At 40.2% G+C, this 24,376-nt stretch overlaps 1 protein-coding gene across 3 annotated transcripts in view; it reads right to left on the bottom strand.

Annotated features, from left to right (window-relative positions):
- Positions 1–7,255: 7,255 nt before the first annotated feature.
- NCAPG (non-SMC condensin I complex subunit G) overlaps positions 7,256–24,376 on the bottom strand; it is a 31,326-nt gene continuing 14,205 nt past the window's right edge. Inside the window, exons 10-21 of one of the 3 annotated variants that reach the window (XM_033160172.1) lie at positions 23,852–23,941; positions 20,360–20,539; positions 19,924–20,034; positions 17,503–17,622; positions 16,567–16,785; positions 15,043–15,224; positions 14,040–14,214; positions 13,086–13,247; positions 12,321–12,513; positions 10,883–10,972; positions 10,162–10,234; positions 7,256–7,428 (exon numbers count right to left, since the gene is read on the bottom strand). In XM_033160172.1, coding sequence (XP_033016063.1) covers positions 7,326–7,428; positions 10,162–10,234; positions 10,883–10,972; positions 12,321–12,513; positions 13,086–13,247; positions 14,040–14,214; positions 15,043–15,224; positions 16,567–16,785; positions 17,503–17,622; positions 19,924–20,034; positions 20,360–20,539; positions 23,852–23,941 — 1,698 coding nt within the window. In that variant the 3' untranslated portion in view covers positions 7,256–7,325. The remainder of the gene's footprint in view (positions 7,429–10,161; positions 10,235–10,882; positions 10,973–12,320; positions 12,514–13,085; positions 13,248–14,039; positions 14,215–15,042; positions 15,225–16,566; positions 16,786–17,502; positions 17,623–19,923; positions 20,035–20,359; positions 20,540–23,851; positions 23,942–24,376) is intronic. The other 2 variants (XM_033160173.1, XM_033160174.1) reach the window with 2 other exon arrangements.

The following is a 24,376-nucleotide window of genomic DNA, read 5'->3' as shown; positions in this document are numbered from 1 at the left end:
CTTGGGGGGGGGGAGGAGTTCTGTAGATTCGATGGGGAAAAAGATATACTTCCGTGGAGGCTAAACTATTTCCCTCTCTCGCCCCTCCCCAGAGCCAGACCTGCCAGGCTTTCATCAAACAAAACAGACAATCATGTATAGCTTGGTTCATATTGTAGTCTGCAGCTCTGCTCTTTCTTTCCCATTCTGAGGTATCTGCAGGGAAGCACCAAGAAACAGTGTAGCAAGGAGTTTGTGCACATGTATATTACAGTACTTGGATGGTGTTTCTTTAGTACTTGAGCATCGCAGTTTATGGTTTGGCTTTGCTTGATAAACTGATTATAAATTGAGATTTTTTTGGGGGGGGGGAGAGGGGAAGTTCAATCCAACATTGTATAATCGCAGTAGGCATTTCTTTTTTTAAAATAATAATAATAATAATAATCATGTGTTCAGCTACTCATCTTGCAGATTATATTTTAAATAAATGTATAAAAATGCCAGAACATTTTAACATTTTGTAATGATTCAACCTAAGTAGAATTAGGATTGTTAGATTTGGCAAGAGTAACTATAGGGTTAATCCATCACAGGCTGCTTTTTACAGTACAGTGGTACCTCTGGTTACGTACTTAATTCGTTCTGGAGGTCCGTTCTTAACGTGAAACTGTTCTTAACCTGAAGCACCACTTTAGCTAATGGGGCCTCCTGCTGCCGCTGCGCCGCCAGGGCACAATTTCTGTTCTTATCCTGAAGCAAAGTTCTTAACCTGAAGCGTTATTTCTGGGTTAGCGGAGTCTGTAACCTGAAGCGTATGTAACCCGAGGTACCACTGTATCTGTTTCTGCAGAGTTATGTAAACCTTTGCACTAGAAGGTATAGTTATGCCATCTATAGTGAAAAGGGCACCTTTATACCTTTTGAAAGTTGTCAGTTCCATTGTGTCTTTGCCCTGGTATTTCTGCTCAGATAGCCCAAGTTATAAATCTTCAAGTGCAGTAATGTTCACCAATTACATTATTATCCTTACCAGCCCAATGGGGAGAAGGAAATTCTTTTCCCCCAGCAGAGGTTGATGGAGGGATTCAATGAGCAGAGTATGCACAGAATGTGTGTGGCTGATAGATATTGGGGACTTCACTTCCCCAAAGCAGCCATTTGAAATAGTAGAATGGTCTGCTCAGTGCACATAGAAACCTGTCCACAAATTACCCTCTTCAGGACTGTGCCATCTTTTTTAGAAGTCTACTGCCTAAGATAGAATCTACTGCCTACTGCAAGAAGATCAAACCTATCCATTCTCAAAGAAATCAGCCCTGAGTGCTCACTGGAAGGACAGATCCTGAAGTTGAGGCTCCAGTACTTTGGCCACCTCATGAGAAGAGAAGACTCCCTAGAAAAGACCCTGATGTTGGGAAAGATGGAGGGCACAAGGAGAAGGGGACGGCAGAGGATGAGATGGTTGGACAGTGTTCTCGAAGCTACTAACATGAGTTTGGCCAAACTGCGAGAGGCAGTGAAGGATAGGGGTGCCTGGCGTGCTCTGGTCCATGGGGTCACGAAGAGTTGGACACGACTGAACAACAATAGCCTAAGATAGAGGAAGATCTAGTTCATATTTACAGACCAGGATGTGCATGCTTATACATAGGCTCTAGAAGTATGCAGAGTAAATCATTGGGTGGAATGCAGTTAATTTACTCAGTGTAGTCCTATGGAAATGAAAGGATGTGGCTAAGTGAGGTCTCTTAATTTCACTGGATCTTCTCAGAGTAAAATGAAGTTGAATAACACCCTATGCATTTGGCCATGCAAGAGCTTGAAGTGGCCTACAAGGATGCATTAAAAGCACAAAGCTCAAATATAGAGTAATACATACGTTTGGAGATTAGTAGTACAGCTTGCACTTGTGTGTTTTTGTAAATAAGCTGATTTGGCCATAAAAGGATGCTTACCTTCCATGGGATCTTTAGGTTTGGATTGTCATGAATGTTAATTAGAGCAGGGGAGTATGCAGTTACAAACCATGGCTTTCTGGGTCTTGGTGTTGGCAACTACGCTCTGAATTATTATTATTATTATTATTAGCAGTAGTAGTAGTAGTAGTTGTTACTACCTATCCTTCACCCTAAGGTTTCAGGGTGGGTTACAACCATTAAAACACAATTCTTAAAACAGTTTAAAACTCTTTGCAATCACAGAAATAAGATGGATCCTAAAAATATACATATTGGGTATCAAAAGGTGTTTACAGCACTTACTAGAGCGGTATGATTTAAATGTGTGGGGATAGAGTTCCACAATTTAGGAGCTGCAAGAGAAGATGCCCTCTCATGGGCTGTTGCCACCCCCAAGCTTCTGAGGGTAGTGGAATAACAAAAAAGGCCCCCTCTGCTGACCTTAACACATGAGAGGGTCTGCAGAGAAGGAAATGATATTTCAGGTATTGGGAACCTGAGTTGTTTAGGGCTTTTGAACACTTTGCACCTTGGATTGGGCCTAGAAATGAACTGGCAACCAGTGCAACTGTTTGAAAACGGGTGATATGAGATCTGAACTGAACTGGTAGCACTGCATTTAGACCAATTGACGTGTCCAAGTTTTCTTCAGGGACAGCCCCACACATTGCAATAATCCATTCTGGAAGTTACCAGAGCATGGAGTACAGTGGCCAAGTCATTTCTTTCCAAACAGAACCTTAACTGGCGAATCAGCCAAAACTAGAAGGAAAAAAAACCACCCCTCGTCCTTGCTAATCCTGAGCCTCCAGTGCCACCATTAAATTCATGAGTACCTGGTACCCCATCCAAGAGTTTTGAATGTAGGCCACAGTTTTTAAAAGTTGGATTTTAATGGTTGGAATTAACTGATGGTCCCCTTCGGCCTTTTTCCCAACGGCAGACATGCAGACTCATTCCTGTAAGACTTCTGAAGTTAGATTACACACCTGGATGCTTCCACCAGCCCAGTACCTATACTGTTTGATCTGAATCTGTTCTGAACATGTACACGGTTTTAGGTGTAGCAGCTAGCGTAGGACTTAAATGAGTTAAATCTCAGTGATGTCACTGGCTTACTTAAGAGTAGCCTTGATCATAACTAGTTGCACCAGTGGTGTATAGCTAGTGACCCATCCTGGAGATCCACGACACAACAGCCTATACCAGGCATCCCCAAACTGCGGCCCTCCAGATGTTTTCGTCTACAACTCCCATGATCCCTAGCTAACAGGACCAGTGGTCAGGGATGATGGGAATTGTAGTCCAAAACATATGGAGGGCCGAAGTTTGGGGATGCCTGGCCTATAATATAAGCTGTCCCCAAATGCAACTTTTTACATTTCTCCATAAAAAAGAAACTGCCACTCATAATAGGAGAAAATAATATGTAGTGTAACTATACCTTTCAATATATGTGCAACTTAACATACTAAGTAAAATATATTTTGCTGCTTAATTGCACAGAAAAGCCAGGCTCTTTATAAGGGAATGTCACGGCCTGGAATCATGGTGTTCAATGGCTAAGGGCATTCCTTCATTCTTCTTTTTGAGCTAAAATTATGCAACTGGTAGTAAGTTCATCTGAAAGGTGGTAAACCCGGGCACTTCATCCAGTTACCCAACAAAATATTTCTGTATTTTGTGTGGTTTTAGTGAAACATTGAAAATGTTCGCTGGCAGATGTACAGGTGCATTTAAAAATACTGTTGAGCATAGCACGTAGAGCCTGCACAAACACATCTTAGTTCCAGTTGAGTTTCAGTTACCCAAGTCTATTGGAAACATAGTAGTAAGTGTGCAGAGGTACAAAAGTCCTTCCCACATACCCTTTGAAATATTTGCAGAAATCACTTTCAAGCACTGCACTCTCAGATATCAATCCATGCTTCTTAGATTAGCTGCAAAGAAGTCATTAATAGTTGCCTGCCTCTTCTATCTACTGCTGTCACCAGAGAATAAACATGATATAGAAAGTATAATAATTTCAAGTGTACAGGATGGGCTCTACATTAAAAGCAAGCAAATACCCTAATGTATAACAGCAAAACAAAAATGGGGTTGGAACCCAGTAACTGCAAAGTGTAAGCAATCCCTCAAATCCTATACGAAAGGGTTCCCCAACCCTCAGAAGCTTTTATTTTTTTGTGGGGGGGGAAGAGAAATTCTGCAAAAGTCATTCTGCTTGTGGCTCTCAGGATCCAACCAAATGTATTCCAGAATTGTCCTCATCTCCCTGATTACTGGGAGAGGGTTATGCAAGAGCATACATATACCTGTGCCTTACTACAAGCCAGAGAGCCATGTGTTGTGCAATTTGCAGCAGATTTGAGAAATTTGTGGCTTTTCCTATACAGATACCCATGACTGCACTAGACGTCTGCACTAGAAGGCGGAATAGACATGTATTGCAGTCCCAATACAAGCACTGAGAAGCCCAAACAACTTTACCATTGTTAATTTATTTTATATACATGTCTCTAGGTGTACTGAGTTGTAGTACAAGAACAAGTCCATAGCTTGGAGAGTATTCCAGCACTGGAAGCAGACAGTTTCTGCCTCTGCAAAGCCCAAGAGGTTTCAACATTTTCCATTTTTAGAAGCGTTAATTAAAACTTTGCTCAAAACCACTACACCCTCGTGAAGTTTTCCAGATAGAGAAGTGGGACACTGCTAATCACTTTGGAGACTCCTGTTCCTGATTGGGAAATCCAATTTCACAGTAGTTGTGAGGTGGGATCTGTGTATGCTCAAACAGCTCAATCCAATAGGACAGGGCAGCACTTAGAAAGCCAATGAAACCTGATATTCTGGACAGTGCAATAAAAGTCAGGTTGCTACATCTACTTTTAGATGTTTCAATTTTTAATCTAAATTTAATTCCTGTCCTCCCTCTAACCAGTTTCTACATATGAAAAAAAAAAAAACATACGGAAAACTGGAACATATTTGACACAAGATAAGCACCCAACCTGTGAAAATAATGATGTGCCTTAAATCTACCCATGGAGTAGAAGCTAAGTTTCACAACAGCATCTCTGGTCAGCTGTATAGTTTTTAAACCAAAAGCTCAAAGATGAAGAGAACAAGGAGTTTGCAGCTCTTCTTGCACTATTGTTTTGTACATTGTGTGCATTTGTTTTTTTCTGCTGAATACGCATTTTTGATCATGAGATGACATGCTGGGGTTGTGGCTTCATAGTAAACCATGAACATTGTTAGTTGGCTGTGACTCTGCATGTAAATACAAAACAACTTCAGTATAGATCATAAGAATGAGATACTGTCTTTTTTACAGTATGCTGTATTTCTATTCTTTTGCCGCTAATGATATATTCTCTGGTTTTATTTCGTGCACAGATGTTAATATATTTATGTAACGTGATGTGTAAAAGTTATTCATACATTCAGTAGATAGTTTACCTTGGTGCAAAGCTGTATAAAAATGCAAAGGGTTTTAAAAATCTTACAGATTATAATTATTAAAGTGTATGGTATGCTTTCTAAATCATAATTTTCACCTATTCTATGAAATGTATGTCATTTTTAAAATAATAATAATCTGAAGGGCCATTGATTGTAGAGAAAACAGACTCAGTCATTTCCTAAGCCTTCATTTTATCAACATTTTGCTGTGTTTGGTGATGGGGGTAAAAACTTGTAGAAATTACATCAAACTAAGATTAAAATGGTTATAAACTACATTCTGGATTTTCTGTTTTAAAATGGTTACGTTGTCTATAGTTTGTTTTAAAAATAGATTACTTGATACTTCTAGCACACACACAGAAGGCAGTCCTGGCATGTTTTCAAATATGGAGCACATTATATCCTACAGCCATTTTAAACAATAAATAATATAATAAATCAACTATTCACTCTACAACCAAGATTTCAAAGAAACCCACCCCATTTCCAAAATTCTGCTAATAAAATACAGCAGCATTTTATGCCTTCACACAGCTTTAAGTATTATGAGCACTAACTTTTTTTCCCACCAAAAGGTGACAGGTTGTGGATGAGAATTCTAGCACACAAGGTGTACCCAGCACTAATGGATCATTAGCCATCTCTATCACTACTCCCACCACCAATGGTTTCTTTTTAATAACATGAGACATCTGAAAGCAGCCCTGTATAGAGAAACTTTTAAAGGTTTAATGTCCTACTATGTTTTTAAATATTCTGGAAGCCACCTGGAGTGGCTGGGGCAACATAGTCATGGGTGGGGCAATAATGATGATGATAATAATAATAATGCAGCAAGGTACAGGGGGAACAACTTGAACTGACATGTTTCAGATACTGTATATTCTGGCGTATAAGACTACAGTGGTACCCCGCTAGACGAATGCTTCGCTAGACGAAAAACTCGCTAGACGAAAGCATTCGTCTAGCGGGAGGCTGCCCCGCTAGACGAAAAAGTCTATGGGGCTGCCTCGCAAGACGAAAAAATTTCGTCTTTTTTTTTTTCCGTTTTTGCGGAGCGCGGCTCCCATTGCCGCTCCGCAAGACGAAAACCCCGCTAGACGAAAATTTTCGCGGGACGAATTATTTTCGTCTAGCGGGGCACCACTGTACTTTTTAATCCAGGAAAATCTTCTCAAAAGTTGGGGGTCATCTCATACGCCGGGTGGAGAATCTGCGGTCGAGTATATCTCAAACTCTGTATTTTAACTGGAAAAGTTGGGGGTTGTCTTAAACGCCCAGTCTTATATGCCGGAAAATACGGCACATCTCAAATATAAAGGCAATAAGTCTGAGATTTTAAGGTTTGAGACTTCTAGAATTTTATGCCAGTCCAATCTACCAAAATTCTTCATAATATGTTTATAATCCCGCTTTCACCACCACCTTTGAAGCCAAAATAATCTCACAGCCATTCAAACTGGTAGACAGCAACATCCAATAAACATCCTTTATTTCATCTTTTAAAAGAGTAACTTCAACAGTACGTTTATGCATTTTGCATGGTTAAAAAAAACCTGACCTATAATCCATAAATAGATTACCACCTGCACCATATGCAGGAAACAGAATGCTGCTTGCAATTAAGCCAGATATGCAACATAACCTCATTAGGTGGTACTATTCTCAAATCATCCACATTGTGCACTACTGTCAAATCTTTTAAAAAAATAATGCAAGTCAGAAAAAACTTTCAAAATTAAAGAAGTATTTGTATTTGCATACCCAAGTCTTACCATTTACTGCATGTGCACACACAAAAAGGATTAAGCAGAAAATGAGTTACCAAGCAGGTATGCTTTGCTTTGTTTTTTATATACAATTGGTTTACATCCAGCTTCCAGCTGCAACCGTGTCTACTTTTCAGTCAATCAATTATTAGTCCAGAAGCTTGGAGAGATTTATTCTGGTTTTTTCAAGAGCTAATACTTTTGCTCGGCGTGATGGTCTTGCCAGTGAAACAGATTGTTGATCTTCTTCACTGCAAAGTAACAGGTTTTAGAAATCATTAATCCACATTCAGCCATTTTAAACTAGAAGCAGCACTCACGTTATCTGAGTTATTGCAAATTACTGTGTGAAATTCAGCCTCCTTTACCTCTCTGTTCTAGGTCATATGCACCTCTCCTTTATCTGTCCATTCTCACCCCCAGCTGGGGTAAAACTACAGAGATGGTCATACCTTGCGTCACCACACAACAAGCAGCACTCGCCTGGAACCAGCATGAAAGTAACACAATTCTGATCATAAAGCCTAGGCAGGCTAGTACTGGTAGAGGCCATACAGACCCTAGACCAAGGGTAGGCAACCTAAGGATGCGCCCAATCGCCTTCTCAATCCGGCCCACGGACCGTTTTGGAATCAGCGTGTTTTTACATGAGTAGAATGTGTCCTTTTATTTAAAATGTATCTCTGGGTTATTTGTGGGGCATAGGAATTCCCCCCCCAATATGGACTGAGGAACGGTGGACTGGCCCACGGCTGAAAAAGGTCGCTGACCTCTGCCCTAGACCCTGAATTCTTCAAGACTTTCTAAGTGGGTCTGGTAACATGCATGGGCTCTTCCAGGAGGAAGGGCAGGATGCAAAACAAATTAACAATACAGGTGAAACTCGAAAAATTAGAATATCGTGGAAAAGTCCATTTATGTAAGCAATTGTTTTCATTAGCTACTGGAGTTTAATATATGAGATAGACTCATGACATGCAAAGCGAGATATGTCAAGCCTTTGCTTGTTATAATTGTGATGATTATGGCGCACAGCTGATGAAAACCCCAAAGTTGAAATTGTGAATTTGGGGTTCTCATCAGCTGTACGCCATAATCATCACAATTATAACAAATAAAGGCTTGACATATCACGCTTTGCATGTCACAAGTCTATCTCATATATTAGTTTCACATTTTAAGTTGAATTACTGAAAGAAATGAACCTTTACACGATATTCTAATTTTTCGAGTTTCATCTGTATATAACAATGTAAGCCACAAGTGTGGATCATGCAAGATCAGTACAAGCTTATGTAACACCTAAATGCCAATCAGCAAACTAGCAACAACATTCTCCACTAGCTGCAGCTTCCAGGCTGTCAAGCAGAGCATATGCACTACAATAATTGAGATGGGAAATGACCACAGCATGCAGCCAGGCTCTCCCAGCCCAGGGACGGTTATAGCTGTTGAACCAGCCCAGGTTGGGATAAGACCCTACTTGACACTGAAACCACTTGCTCCTCAAATGACAAAGGTGGGTCCAGGAGCTCCCTCCAAACCTTAGGCCTGAACCTACAGAGGGAATGGAATACTACCATAAAAAGGCAGACATAAAAACTACTCAGCCACACTGCCTGTCTTATAAGGATTTAGTTTCCTTTTTTTGTCCCTCCTCCAGTTTATGACCTCCAGACATCAGTTCACACAGCTATATCTGCTTCAGATGGTATGGAACAAACACAAACCACTGTGTTGCAAAACGTAACAATCCACAAAAGTGCAAACACAACACGCTGGCTAATAACTGTTAGTGAATATATAATTGGTTATGATGTCATTCAAAATATACAAATAAGCCACTTCAAAATGATGTACAGTGGTGCCCCGCTAGACGAAAATAATTCGTCCCGCGAAAATTTTCGTCTAGCGGGGTTTTCGTCTTGCGGAGCGGCAATGGGAGCCGCGCTCCGCAAAACGAAGAAAAAAAAAAAGACGAAATTTTTTCGTCTTGCGAGGCAGCCCCATAGGCTTTTTCGTCTAGCGGGGCAGCCTCCCGCTAGACGAATGCTTTCGTCTAGCGAGTTTTTCGTCTAGCGAAGCATTCGTCTAGCGGGGTACCACTGTATATATATCATACAACACATCTCACAAAATATACAAGTAACTACAAGTTGTTATATTTATCAGAGTCAAACAAAGAATCAAACAAATCAATGAATAGTGAGGAACGCCAAGCCATCTCTCAAAGGAAGACGTCTCTCCAAAGTCTGAAAAGGACAGTATATCCGGAATAGTTCAACTGTTTCGGAATAAAGTCTTCATCAGCTGGAAATGGAATACAAGGCATTGCAAGCAATGAATGACAACAAAACTGAGCAACCTGCATGTACGTTATACAGTAGAACAAAATATATAAAGAGGTACATACCGAATAATTATCAATGAAATATTCATACTAGTGGGGATCATGCTAATGGATCAGTGCTCACTGGATAGTGTAGCTGCTGATGCTTACAACACAAATACATAGGACATACTGTCCTTTTGAGACTTCGGAGAGATGTCTTCCTTTGAGACTTTTGAAGTGGTTTATTCATATATTTTGAATGACATCATAACCAATTATATATTCACTAACAGTTATTAGCCAGCATGTTGCGTTTGCATTTTTGTCAGATGGCATGGAGACAGAACTAGGTATCGTCCACATAATGATGACCCAAAGTCCCAAATGATGGCAGCACCAAACAGCTTCATATACATGTTTCAAAGCATTGAGGGAACAACGTAGCTCTGCAGAGCCCCACAGCTCAACTGCCACAGGGTTAAGCAGAAGTCGCCCAAAGTTGCAGTCCTGTAGTATATATGTAAATAAGCAAATGACTAAACAGATCAATTTAGCTGAATCTGCTGGTGGGGAGATGAGTGAGAATTATAAATGTTTGTCCAATGGAAACAGGAGTTGCAGCATAAACATTCCATGTTTGCACACAAATTACCTTTCACTTTCGGACTCCACAATTCTGTTATTTCCTCTTCTCGGCACAGACTTCTCTTCCGTTTTTCTCAGACCTGTAAGACCGCAAATTACTTTTTTTCTCCCTCAAAGACTGCCTTTAAAATTGTAGAATTAGTTTCTCTACCCATTTTCACTGCTCCACCCGCAGAGTCACTGCAAGCACATTCACTGTACAGTGGTACCTCTAGTTACGAACTTAATTCGTTCCGGAGGTCCGTTCTTAACCTGAAACTGTTCTTAACTAGAGGTATGCTTTCACTAATGGGCCTCTTTCTGTTGCTGTACCGCTTCCAGGTCATGTGGCCAGCATGACTAAGCCGCTTCTGGTGAACCAGAGCAGCGCACGGAAACGCCATTTACCTTCCCACCGAAACAGTACCTATTTATCTACTTGCACTTTGACGTGCTTTCAAACTGCTATGTTGGCAGGAGCAGGGACTAAACAACGGGAGCTCACCCCGTCGTGGGGATTCGAACCACCGACCTTCTGATCGGCAAGCCCTAGGCTCTGTGGTTTAACCCACAGCGCCACTAATTACTTTTAAAAGAAAACTTTGTATTTTACTTATTCGGTTTGCATCTTCTGTAGTTGTACTTTTACTGTATTATGGGGAAATGAATAAAAGCAAATCTTTTAAAAACATGTTTCTAAGCCCTCACAAAACAAATAGTTAATATATTTACAGGATAATATTAAATACCTTTTGTGGTTTTCCTTCTTGAAGATCTTGACTTTGCAGTTGTGCTCTCTCTCTCTTCAGTTATTTCAGTGGTTTCTTTATTTTCTACTTAACACAAAGAACATCAAAAGCTGAAATTAGTATCCAAGCAGCCCTAAGCTCATTTCTGAGATTTGAAGTCCTTTTCACACAAAAAATATGTTTGGGATCACAGGCCCAAAATTTAGGGGGCAAAAATCCAATTGAAAGTTTTACTGCACATGTCACCACTAAAATGGCATGGTACCCTCTGGCGGAGCCCTGAATCGGCCTGCGGTTTCTCCATCACTCCACGCCACCCTAGTGCTCCTAAGCAAGTGGCCAGTAGGTACCTCTTTCTTCCTTCATTCCCTTTTTAAAAAAATATTTTTTATTAAAGATTTTCTTTGGCTACAAAAGTATGCCCTTTGTCTCTTTTTCAGGTTGCAACATCTTTTCTACAGAACTGTTACATTTGATGCGAAACATTAATGTTGTATAGGTTGGGGGAGAAGAGGGGGAAATGGTGAAACTTAACATTGGTTTAATTAGCGTATGTGTGAGGCTTTGGTGTCAGTCTCACTTGGATAGGTTCTCTTTCCATTCATTTATTATTTTCCCTTTGCAGTGGGGGGGGGGGGGTTGGCAGGCATGGTTGGTTGTCTGCAGTGACAGTTCTTTGCGTATGTAGGGGAAGATAGATAATGTTGGGTCAAGTTAGCCATGCTGATCCATATGCTTTTGATAGCCGATGCCTTGCAAAGCGAAGTCAAGTCTGATGACTTCCAGAAGATGGTAGGCACCTGCAGCCTCAACTAGAATTTTGCTGCACATTGCCATGTAAAAATGTTTTTTTTGGGGGGGGGAGGGGGGCTGTTGGCACTGTTGAGGTTCAAATCCTCACTCATTTGTGATGCTCAATGAGGTGACCTTGGAATAGTCATCATCTCTGAAGCCAAGCTATCCAACAAGGGGAGAGAAGAACCATGTATTCCACCTTGCGTTCGCTGAAGGAAAGGCAAGATATAGCAAAATACAAAAATATTTAAAGTATGTACATATAATAAATGCCTGCCCACTCATTTCAGTGGCTCTTGTGCACAAAAACCTTATTGGATGCTCTCTTTGATGCAGAGGCAATACAGAATCAGACATAAAGTTGAACAGTTTTCTCTCAGGTTAACTAGATTTATATTACAGGTAGGTAGCCGTGTTTTCTGAAGTATCTGAAGAAGTGTGCATGCACACGAAAGCTCATGCCAAGAACAAACTTAGTTGGTCTCTAAGGTGCTACTGGAAGGAATTTTTTATTTTATTTTATTTTGATTTATACTGCAATCTTGCATATGTCTACTTAGAAATATGCCCCAATGATTTACTTCCACATAAGTGGGTACAGGGTTGCAGCATTAGACAGCAGCCATTATTGTTTTCACATTACCTCCATTTTGGTCAGCGGAATTAGATGTTCTGTCATTATAGTGGTGTTTGACGGGACTAGCAGTGTCTCGAGTTACTTGAGAAAGGTCCATTTCCTGTGCCACTTCAGAGATGTCTCCATTAATACTGTTTTCCCCATTTATGTTGCTCTTCACTTTTTCTATCACTCGTAAACACATTTTATCTTTCAATTTCTGCAGTGAAGGATAATGGTGAATATGAATACAACCTTAAATGGTGGGAATTAATTATAAAGTAATTGTGCAATGGGCATATATCAATGTAACAACACATGCATTTTTTCCTCCATCTTAGATGTGAAGCAGTTTAAATTAACTTCAGCTTTAACACACACATTAGCAAAGAAGCCCAAGTAAATAACTGCCAATAATCAAATAGCAACATGAGAGATATAGGAATGTTGCTGGAAAACACTTGTGCCAAGTTTTAAAGTCACTCGTTTTATTTCTATGGGTTTTTTAGAATCGGCAAACTAAAAGCAAATAAAGGCTTATCATCAACAATACGTGTTTTCCAAAATAAAGTTCTCCAGAGTCATTTATTAATTACTTGACTCACAGGAATGCATTCAAGGGGCAACTTGCACCACAGAAACCAGTTATCTCACATGGTCAGGAAGTTCTTGTTTTAAAGGATTTCCCCTATTCAGTTAACTTCTACTTATGGCAAATGAAACTAAGGGGCTACCATTTAAGCACTATTCCATAAACACACTCCAAATTTAATTTAAAAAGTGATTACCTACCCCAAGGATCTCATCTAATAAAACCAGCAGGTCTTTTGTGAAGTCTTTATTAAGTTCTAAGGAACTCAAAGCTTTTACATAGATACGGACATCAGGTGCACTTGGATCCAGCAAGATTTCATTGCATATTTTCACTGCCAAATTATCATGAACTGTCAAACCCTGGAAAAGGCAATAAAATGTTGTAATATCTGACTGCATGTTGTTTAAGAATTTTCTTTCTTAAATAATGTTTTAACGTATAACGTATAAAACAAAACGATTTCCAACATTAAAATAGTTATTTCGAAACCTCAGACCTCCTTCCCTTCCTCCATGCGTTCCATCTTTAAGATTAAATTTACTGCATCTTTTACCCTTATCTATCTATTACATAACCATAATTACAAAAAATAAAAATCCACATTACAAGTGTCTTTATGGTTTAAGAATTTTCTGCAGTTACCGTATTGGCCCGAATATAAGCCACACCTGAATATAAGCCACACCTTTAAAATTCAAGGAGGGGAAAAGAAAAAAAGGCCGGCAGCCTTCCCTCCCTTATTTTTGGCGGCTTGGGAAGAAAGAGCACAGGGCAATGGTGCCCGTCCAGTCCACAGCTCCCAAGCCGCCGAAAAGAAGGGAGAAGATAGCTGGCAATGCGGTGTGGTTCCCTCCCCTCAAAGCAGCATGACCTTACAAAAATTGGCCTTGCCTTCCAAGGCCAGAATGGAGAGCACCCTGCCCCCCACCCAGGATGCCACCACGAGGGCTGTTGGGGCGTATGGGACAACAGCACCCATCCTGGCCGTGGCTCTCAAGCCGCCAAAAAGTAGGGGGAAGGGGGGGAAGACCGGCAGGGAAAGAATCAAATATTGAAAATTCCTGTCCCACAATCATCTTGTAGCATTTACCAGGTATCAGGAGGCACTGGTCAATCTCAGATTAAGCAAAATAGGATAGGACTCTGCATACCTGGTAGTTCCGTGAATTCTTAGCGCTTTGATGCAGCCCACTTGGTCTCGTCAGGTCCACAAACAACTCAGAAACATTTGCTGCATCAACTTCAGACAATGGTGAAGAAGCAGGAGCATTAAACAATATTTTTAAAGTTGGAAGAAAAGCTTCTTCAAAGCATTCCTGATTTGTCCTGGATTTTTAAAACGAAGTTGATATAAGTAGTATAATGCATTACAAGAAACATTCCAGAAAGTATGTCCAGATTGTGTAACACACATTCAAGGAAACTTGTTTCATTTTGTCTTATAATTTCAATGCATTAATGGTCATCTATGCCTTCCATACACATTCCCAATACAGAGGGAAATATACCTTTATAGTCTTGTAAAACCGGGCTCTTTGTTAGCAAGCTTCTACCTCTTATAAAGGCTTCTAGAAACTTGAAATAAACCAAAACTATAGGAAGTCCTTCCAAACTCAAGCGTGGAAGAAATGAAATATTGGATACAGATAACCATAGAGAGGTACAGTTAAAAAATGTAGAGTGGCCTTGTCCAGCACACTAAACCAAGATAAGCTACTCATGGCAGCTAGGCATCTGGATGACAAGGTTACAAAAATGAGATGAGACTGCAATCCTATGCACACTTACTTGGGAATAAATCCCACTGAACCTAGTGGACCTTACTTTGGAATAGGCATGTAAGTCAAAGGTTTCTGCTTCATTGCTTTCCTGTTCCCTGTTTAGGGACGTTTTTATTGTTTGATGCTGTATTCTTTTTAATATTCAGTTGGAAGCCGCCCAGAGTGGCTGGGGAAACACAGCCAGATGGGCGGGGTATAAAAATAAATTATTATAAAATTATTATTATGTATAGAAGTGTACTATACTGTTAGGCAACTTTCCTCATAAAAGCATGAAAATAAACTTTTTTCTTCCTGTTGTCTAATTATGTTAAATTCAAACTGCCTAAAATGTACAAAAAGGAGAGGGAAAGTGGAGTGGCGAGAGTCATACCTATTTGAGTAAGCAAATAAAGGGAAGAAAACGCCTAGGGAATGTCGGAGACAGGTATCTTCTTCAGTCACCGGATTATACCACAACAAAACAAGTCGAGAAAGCAGCTTAGCGCTAATCAATCGCCCGGAGAACATGAGTTTGGCTAGGCCCTCAGCAGATATGGTCCTGAGTTCTGAAATCTAGAAAAATGTTTTGCTTAGGGTTGCATTTGATCATTTATTCTAGAAAGGAAAAAGAGCGAGCTAGTTGAGTTTCGTTCAGTAAGATTAATACAACTGCACTTGCCAGCCCTTAGTCATCTGGGATCACTCATACAGTAGATATATGAGCTCTATAAAAAAAAACCCCAGCAATGTAAAGAAGAAATCCTAAATTGTGACACCCTAGCACATTTGCAAAAGTAAAACCTCTCACACGTATTATACAGCCTCTAAAACAGAGTTTAAAAGGGGATGGAGGCAATTGCGCCGGATTACCCTTTGTAATGTTTTCTCTCCCTCCAGAGATGGTGAACACCCAACATGGTGGGTTATGCTGCCCTCCCGTGGCTAAATGGGGAAAGCAGACTGGTCTTTGTCCATTGGACAGGTGATTCTCGGAGGTGTTGAAGAGACACCATAGACAGGAGAAAAAAATTAAAAGGCAGCCAACCGGGTGGACCTATGTGTTTGCTGCAATGCCCTTTTTACTAAGTTTCTCTAGTTTGGTTGATTATTTTACTGCTTTTCAAGTACTAATTTCCTTACATGAGTTTAGTCTGATCCTGTAGGTTGACATTCAAATGACCGAGGTGATGGACAAAGACCAGTCTGCAGTTAGAGTCATCAGCCACAAGATGGCAGCATAACGCACCAAACCATGTGTTCAACACCTCCAAGGAACACCTGTCAGGCAAGAACCAACTGTTCTCACTACCTCCGAAAGGGCTGCCCCACTGCAAACTACATTATCTTCCCCAGAGAAGGTCCATTATCATTTATCCTAACTTTCTTCATCTCCACTGACCTGAATTAGGTCACAGAGAAAATATATAAAATCAATTTCCCCCCTAACAATAATTCCAAACTATGAGGTCTTTCCACCTTTTATCTTGGAAGCAAAACTCTTTAACGTAGTAATTTTATCTACGACTGTGAGCTCCTCCTCCTGCCTGTCCTGAGCCCAAGAAATAAGAAAAGGTAGTGAATCTATGTAAACAAACAACATGTAGCAGCAGCAAAAATGTCTTTTGTAAGTCAGTTACAGGTAGGTAGCCGTGTTGGTCTGCCATAGTCGAAACAAAATAGAAAATTCTTTCCAGTAGCACCTTAGAGACCAACTGAATTTGTTCTTGGTATGAGCTTTCGTTAATTAGCTCTGCTGAAATCAATCAGCTGCAAGAATATAAACATAGCAGTTGTTGCTTTCATATTTAATGACCAACATACTTTTATCCTTTTGTTAAAAAAATAAATACAATAAAACCCCATCCTTATTGATCCTCCTAGTACATATGAATATTTGCTGATTTCACGACCTTACCTCACTGTCTAAGAACCCAGAAAGAAGCTGAAGGAGATTGTGGGTAGTTGCAATTTCTTCTTCAGTTTCCTTAGTCACCTCATTTTCATTCTCTTCATTTTCACTTTGGGCACATTTTTCTTTTTTTGCTTTGAAAGGTTCTATTCCGAACAGCATCAGTTGGTCAAAGACTGCCTTCAAAGCGCTTAGTTTTACCTTTATTTCATCGATTTGCAAGACCTGGCATTAGAAACATGAACAGGACATCTGAATTCATAAACGTGACCAATTTAATCCCTTGCCTTCGGTGCCAGTTTTGCACACTATTGTCTCTCAATCCCCCCCCTCCCTGGAAATGCTAATAACCCCAAGTTATAAAAAGATTAAAAAAACAATAAGAAAAGCTGCACATTCTCAGGTAATAATGGAAGGTTGGGGCTTTGTTGTTTTTCATTTGGTTAATAGCTGTATCCACTCCCAAATATGGATATTGCAAGCTCATCTCTAATTTGTTTTTGCGGGCCTTCTACATGAAGTGGTGCCAAGGTTGCAGATCCAATTCTTAACTCCACTTATGTGCACAATCACCGCACAACAGGATATATGGGAAACTGCAGCTCTGTTTCTCACTAGGGTATAAAAGTAACAACCAATCAACTCTTAAATCATCCAATTTGAAGGAAATGTTTCAATATGCAAGAGAACTTGCCTCGATCATGACAAAATAAGAGCCCATGCATTCTTGCACTGAGCCAAAAAAACAAGTCCAAGTTTACTAATATGGGGGTCAATTGTTCACATGCCAGGTTCATCAATTAGCAAATCGCTACCCATTGCACCTTTCCATGGAAAGAAACGCAAATTAAACGAGCCTTTACACCCCACCACTTTTCAAAGTGATAAAGTTTCTTAATTTAAATGAGATAATGTAGAAAGGTCAGAATGTAGAATATTTACCTGCAACAGCAATGCAAGGTGCTGGCTGGCAAATTCTTCACTCTGCAAACCACAGCTACCCAAACATAAAACTGCCAAATTTCTTACAGCTGGATGGATATTAGTAACTCCTGGAATGATCTAAACAAACAGTAATGCACATTTCATGTACAGATTGACACAATCTTCCAAACAGTTATTAAATTGCTTATCTGGGGCAAGTAAGAATCTCCTTCAGACAACTAAACAGGAAAATGAAAGGTGATTTTCGTCTACACCTGACTTCCACCCTTTCAGAACTTATCATAGGAATATTCAAGCAGGCAATCTGTCTAGTTAACTCCTCACTCCCATCCTGGAATAGTAATTTTTGCATTTATTTGAAAGTGCAGCATAAAGAACAGAACTAATTCTTCCCAAGTTTTACATTAGAAATGGAATCACTTCTCTTCCTCCCTGAAATTCTCACTGCTTTATCTTTTCAGTGGTTGGTAGCAGCAAGGAAGATAGGCTGTCAGGCATTCCAAGCTAAGCAGAACTGAGTAACAAGCACATTAAGGATGGAAATTGGCTGTGTGTACCAAAGCAAATCCAACCTCCCATATCACTAGAAGAGTTTAGATTTGATATCCCAGTTTATCACTACCCTAAGGAGTCTCAAAGTGGCTAACAATCTCCTTTCCCTTCCTCCCCCACAACAAACACTCTGAGGTGAGTGAGGCTGAGAGATTTCAGAGAAGTGTGACTAGCCCAAGGTCACCCAGCAACTGCATGTGGAGGAGCGGGGACACGAACCCAGTTCACCAGATTACGAGTCTACCGCTCTTAACTGCTACACTACACTGGCTCTCAGTAAGTGACGGCTAGCAGGCTTGTTTCCAGTCTGTGCCAGGAATGGACAAATCTCTTGACCTTGCAGGGAGACACAGATAAAGATTGAGAATGGTGCGGGTTAAACCATTCTCTTACATCCTCTCTGGGCATGGGAGGAACGGGCTTTCACCCAATGTGCTCTGGCACTCACATCCTCATGAAATGTGAGGGCAGGCAAAGGCACTGGGTGTAGAAGCATTTTTGTCTGCCACAACTCACCAACTCTGTTTCTGGAAGCAGAGGCTATCCTATTTATGGGATTTTAAATTGGCAATGAAAGTAAAGGAGTGTGCTGGAAGAGATGTGATTATGAACTGCGGGGCATTCAGCTGCATAGATCTAAGGTTTGAACTGAGATAAGATTTCATTCTGTGCAAGAGACCGTTGGGGAGAGGGAAGGCCATGGTTTGTTTCCATATTTATGATTTGGCAACCCTCTCCGGAATGCATGTTAAAAAAAATATTTACAAATGAGGATGGAATAAGTTGGAGTAATATTGAGATTAACAAGCAACAACGGAGACTGCATGTGATTTGAAACAAAGAAAGGAGGGGTTGGGGGAAAGCTGGAACTATGCTGGAAATATAGAGCTGTTCCCCCACTTTCCACTTAAAACAACAGGGAATGGAAGAAAAAAGACAGACGATTCGGAATGTAATCTAAATTGAAGGATAATTGGCCATAAATCTCAGCTGCAAGGATGAAAAGAAACTGTGGAGTGCGTGAGAAAAAGGGAGGCAGAGGTCTGGACATTTGAAAATAGCCCACTCTTCCCAGGCTGAGAAAAAAAAATGGCGAAGATCTGAAACACAGTTTAATCAGTGAGACAGAGTGGATTTTAGCAAGCTGTTTGTTCTCCATTTTGAAACACTGAATCAAGGGGTGGAGAGATACAGTTCTGCCCCAAGTAATGATGGGAGACAACAACAGCTGGAAATGTGGAAGATACACCATATATGATCAGAAGGAATCTCCATGGACATAACAGTTTTCACAGGCAGGACAGAACAATGATAACAGTTACAGCTCCTCACCTGAAGTTTTATAAATTTAAATAATATAATAACACAATTAGAAATCATTAATGCAGTTGCCATATAAAGTATTACTATTTTAACTGTAATGTAAGTGAAATTAATAAGATTATGGAATGCAGAAATATATCATCAGGAATGCATTAAATCCACTGCGCGGGGAGACACTTTAACCAAAGTGTATTAACTGGGAATTAATTGGTATTTGAATAATTGTATTAACTGATATTGTTATAATTGGACTATTATTGGGGAACTATTGGAAAACTAATAAAAAATTATTTGGCACACAAAAGAAGTGATGGTGAGCAATCTATGTTGGGTCTGGAGTAGATGGTTTGATCCTCCAGATTCTATTGTTCTGCAAGGAGATGAGGCGACTCTCTGATGCCCAGCCTAACACTCCGATTTCTGTCCTTGGTTGTCCAAATACGCATTTACAAAGTTCAGCAATTGGATATTAAAATTCAAGAAGCCCAGAATACATATTCTGAACTCCCAGGAATGTCTAACTTTTATTTTGTTGTCACCTACCAAAGATTCAATTATTGCATCCATTGTTGGGCCTAATCCTTTCGAAAGGGACAGCTGCTTGAGAAGTTCGTTGCACATCATCAGACACTTCAGTAGTGTTTCAGGATCACTCTTTTTTAAAAAAGGGGGGGAAAGAAAATAATTATTTGAACACACTGTAGAATGCCACCTTCACATTCCATAAACTGTATCTCCAATTCCATCCCTTTAAGATACTAGGGAGGTACAAGGTTTTTCTAGTCCTTCATAATTGAGAAATAGTCACTGTGTACAAAGCCTAAATAATCACACAGAAACTGTAATTTGAACATGAACATGAGAACTATACTTCTTTATAGTTTATATTTCGTACCAATTTTAAAAACCACACAAATACATTCATACTTATTTAAAAACAGTGTAACTGAACCAGAGTAGCTGGTGTAAAAGCCAACACCTTTTCCATGCATATTTCTTTGGTTGGAGGCTCTTCTGCCTCTTTTAACAGGTCATTTTTAATGCTTTCCAGTTCCATTATTCTCTCTTTCAACAGGGATGCCTGGCTGAAATCCTGCAAAGCCACGCTTTTCTCTAATGCATCTTTTGCTTCCATAAGTTTCACTTTAATTTCAGCCAGCTGGAAGGAAAACCAGAAATTATAATACAAAAGTAGTTTTTTATTCTTTCTAAAATTGATTTTACAGCCTCGCCTTCAACCTGCCACATCTAACATGAGGGACTAATGCCTAACTTGTGACCCCTTTGGAACCGAAGTTTACTTAATAATCGACAGGCACACCTATCCTTATAGAATCATAGAATCTTAGAGTTGGAAGGGACCCCAAGAATCATCTATAGTCCAACTCCCTGCAATGCAAGAATCTCAGCTAAAGCATCCATAACATATGGCTATCCAACCTCTGCTACAAAATCTCCAAGGAAGGACAGTCCACCACTTCTCATGGGAGTCTGTTCCGCTGCCGAACAGCTCTTACTGTTGTTTTTTTAATGTTTAGTTGGAATCTCCTTTCTTGTAGCTTGAAGCCATTGCCTCGAGTCCGACCCTCCAGAGCAGGACTCTGAGGGTCATCTAGTCCTGTAATGTAAACCCCCTGCAATGCAGGAGTGTCAACTAAAGCTTCCAAGACAGATGACCATCCAATCTCTACTTAAAAACCTCTAGAGAAGGAGAGCCCCCAACTTCCTGAAGGAGAACATTCCACTGCCAAACAGCTCTTACTGTCAGAAAGTTCTTCCTGATGTTTAGTTGGAATCTCCTTTCTTGGAACTTGAAGCTATTGGTTCGTGTCCTACAGGTCTTAAAATATTTGAAGATCCTATCTCCTCTTGGTTGCTCTCCTCTGTAAACGTTCCATCTTGTCAACATCCTTCTTAAATTGTGGTGCCCAGAACTAGACACAGTATTCCAGGTGTGGTCTGACCAAGGCAGAATAGAGTGGTGCTATTACTTCCCTTGATCTGGACACTATACTTCTGTTGATGCAGCCTAGAATAGCGTTAACTTTTTTTTTTTACTGCTGCATCATACTGCTGACTCATGTTAAGCTTGTGGTCCACCAAGACCCCTAGATCCTTTTGACATGTACTGCTAGTAAGCCAGGTGTCTCCCATCCTATATTTGTGCATCTGGTTCTTCCTGCCTAAGTGCAGAACCTTACATTTGTCTCTATTGAAATTCATCTTGATAGCTTGTGCCCAGTTCTCCAGTCTGTTAAGGTCATTTTGAATTCTGATTCTATCTTCTGCGTCATTAGCTACCCCTCCCAGTTTCGCGCCATCTGCAAATTTGATGAGCATCCCCTCAATTCCTTCATCCAAGTAATTACTAATATTATTTATTTATTCATTTATTCATTCCCCGCCCATCTGGCTGGGTTTCCCCAGCTACTCTGGGAGGCTTCCAAAAGAACATTAAATATATGATATAACATCAAACATTAAGACCTTCGCTAAACAGGACTGCCTTCAGATGTCTTCTAAAAGTCTGACATTTTTTAATAAAGACATTTAACAACGGCCCTAGGACAGAATCCTACGGCACACCACTTGTCACTTTTTTCCAGGATGATGAGAAGCCATTAATGAGTTCTTTTCTTACGTTCCCCCCACCCTCACCCCCGAGAAGTCTAATACTGTATATCTCTGCAAGTGCTCCTTGTTAACTCTTCTATTGGTGACAGCCACAACAGTGCTTTTCTTTTAAACAAATTTTTATGTTTTCCCCCAGAATCTGTATAATTCTTTTCTGATCACATGGTTCGAGAAACCCTTGTGTATTTTAGCTTTATCGTATTTTAGCTTTATCAACGAATTTGATGCTGTGCCCTTCCAGATCTAATACAGTGGTACCTCTAGTTACGAACTTAATTCGTTCCAGAGGTCCATTCTTAACCTGAAACTGTTCTTAACTAGAGGCGTGCTTTCGCTAAAGGGGCCTCTTGCTGCCGCTGCGCTGCCGGCACACAATTTCCGTTCTCATCCTGGGGCAAAGTTCTCAACTTGAGGTAACTCTTCCAGGTTAGCGGAGTTTGTAACCTGAGGAGTTTGTAACCTGAGGCGTTTGTAACTCGAGGTACCACTGTAGTTGAGTATTCTTTAGTAATATCCATTCCTTTAGTCAACACAAGCCTCAAAGTATAATTTTAAGTCTGGTAGGGCGAAATCACCTCCTTCTTTAGTATAAATCATAACCTTATATTTTATTCTGGATTTTTTTGCCTGCCATATGAACCTAGTTATATCTTTTTGCCATTCCTTTTAAATCATTGTGCATCGTTGGCTATTGGTGCTGTCTGGAATAAAAACATCTTTAGAAGGGCATTCATTTTCATCGTTGAAATTGGCCTTCTTAAAGTCCAGAGTGTGTGTCTATGCTCAGTTTTCCCTTGCCTCTGTATCCTGAAACCCAGGAGAACACGATCACTTCCCCTCTCAAGTTTCCAAGTACTTCCACTTTGTCGATCAGTCCCTCCCTATTGGTGAGGGCCAGTTCCAAGATAGATGACCCCCTTGTTGGTTTTTCTGCTTTCTGGGAAATGAAATTGTCAGCAAGATATTGGAGGAATGTGTCAGACCTTACATTCTTAGCAGTTTTAGTCCCAACAGATATCAGGGAAGTTGAAGTCCCCCATGATTATTATATTTCTTCTTTTTGAATGTTTGGTAATCTGCTCTAGTAAGGCATCATCCAAGTCTTCAGTCTGGCTTGGTGGTCTATAGCAGACACCCACAGTAAGGTCACTGTTGTTTCTCCTACAATTTTTACCCATATACTCTCAATTTGCTTTTCATGCTCCAGGTCATGGATTTCTTCACAAGTGTACACACCCTTAACATATAATGCTCCTCCTTCTCCCTTCCTCTGGAACAGGTTATACCCCTGAATTCTTACATTCCAGTCATGAGTCTTTATGATTAAAGATATTAAAGATATTAAAACTTAATGAGTTACACTGTAACTGTTGGAGAGTTGTTGCCCGGATGTTAACAGAGCATCATTTGTGACTTCCTGGCTGCAAAATGCATAAACCTTACTTTCTGTCTATGAATGATGTTCTCCTCACCACAGGAACATGACTCTTAACCTCAGGGTTGTTGGTTCAAGCCCCACGTTGGACAAAAGATTCCTGCATTGCAGTGACAGGATTAGATGACCCTTGTGGTCTCTTCCAACTCTGCAATTCTATGATTCTATGTCACACAACACAGACAATACTGCATTAGTAGCTATACTGAAATTTGGACTGCCTTGCAACAACTACATAGCTCAAAGCTTTTGAGGGCTTGACCCCTCTCCCTTCTTAGTAGATCTGTTTGTATTAGTAGACGGTGGTAAAGCTGGGGATGGCTCTTAAAATATTCAAGCGGTGCTACATTTACATTAAACTACAAATCTTTAAAAGAAAAATGTAGTGCGGTCACCACTTACTTTAAGCTGTTGCTTTCTTATTTCAGTTGCATCTGGGGGCTTGTCTACTGTAACAATTTCATCACGAACCTCTGTAATGATTTCAGCGACCTGGTGATGCAAAGAAAGTTAGCATTCAGTTCAAATTTTGAAGAATTTTGCAAATATTTTCTATCCCCGCCCCAAAAAAACCCATCCCGCCTTTTCAGTTATTTTTGGAAGGATGCAAAATAGTTTACAGTGCTAGAATATCAATTAAGCCCCTAACCCTCCAAACTTAACACTGAAGTAAAGCTTCAGATGGAGGATCCTTAACATTCCTAAATGCTACTGCTTAGCATAACTTCATTCCCAAACCAGTCTTCTTTCTAGCAATGGTAATGTCACCACATAATCAAGTAAACAAGCACATGTGAGATTTTAGGGACCATTTATTTCCCCTAAAGCCTGCTTTTCATCTTAAATATATCCTTAACATCACCACCCCCAAAAAAGTTCACACGCCCACTAGATAAACACTAAGGATGATACCCAGCTCCACCTCTC

Source organism: Lacerta agilis, chromosome 9 (assembly GCF_009819535.1).
Source record: "Lacerta agilis isolate rLacAgi1 chromosome 9, rLacAgi1.pri, whole genome shotgun sequence".
Classification (NCBI taxonomy): Eukaryota; Metazoa; Chordata; class Lepidosauria; order Squamata; family Lacertidae; genus Lacerta; species Lacerta agilis.
Note: the sequence above shows the minus strand (reverse complement) of the source record. Positions and strands in the feature narration are given on the sequence as shown.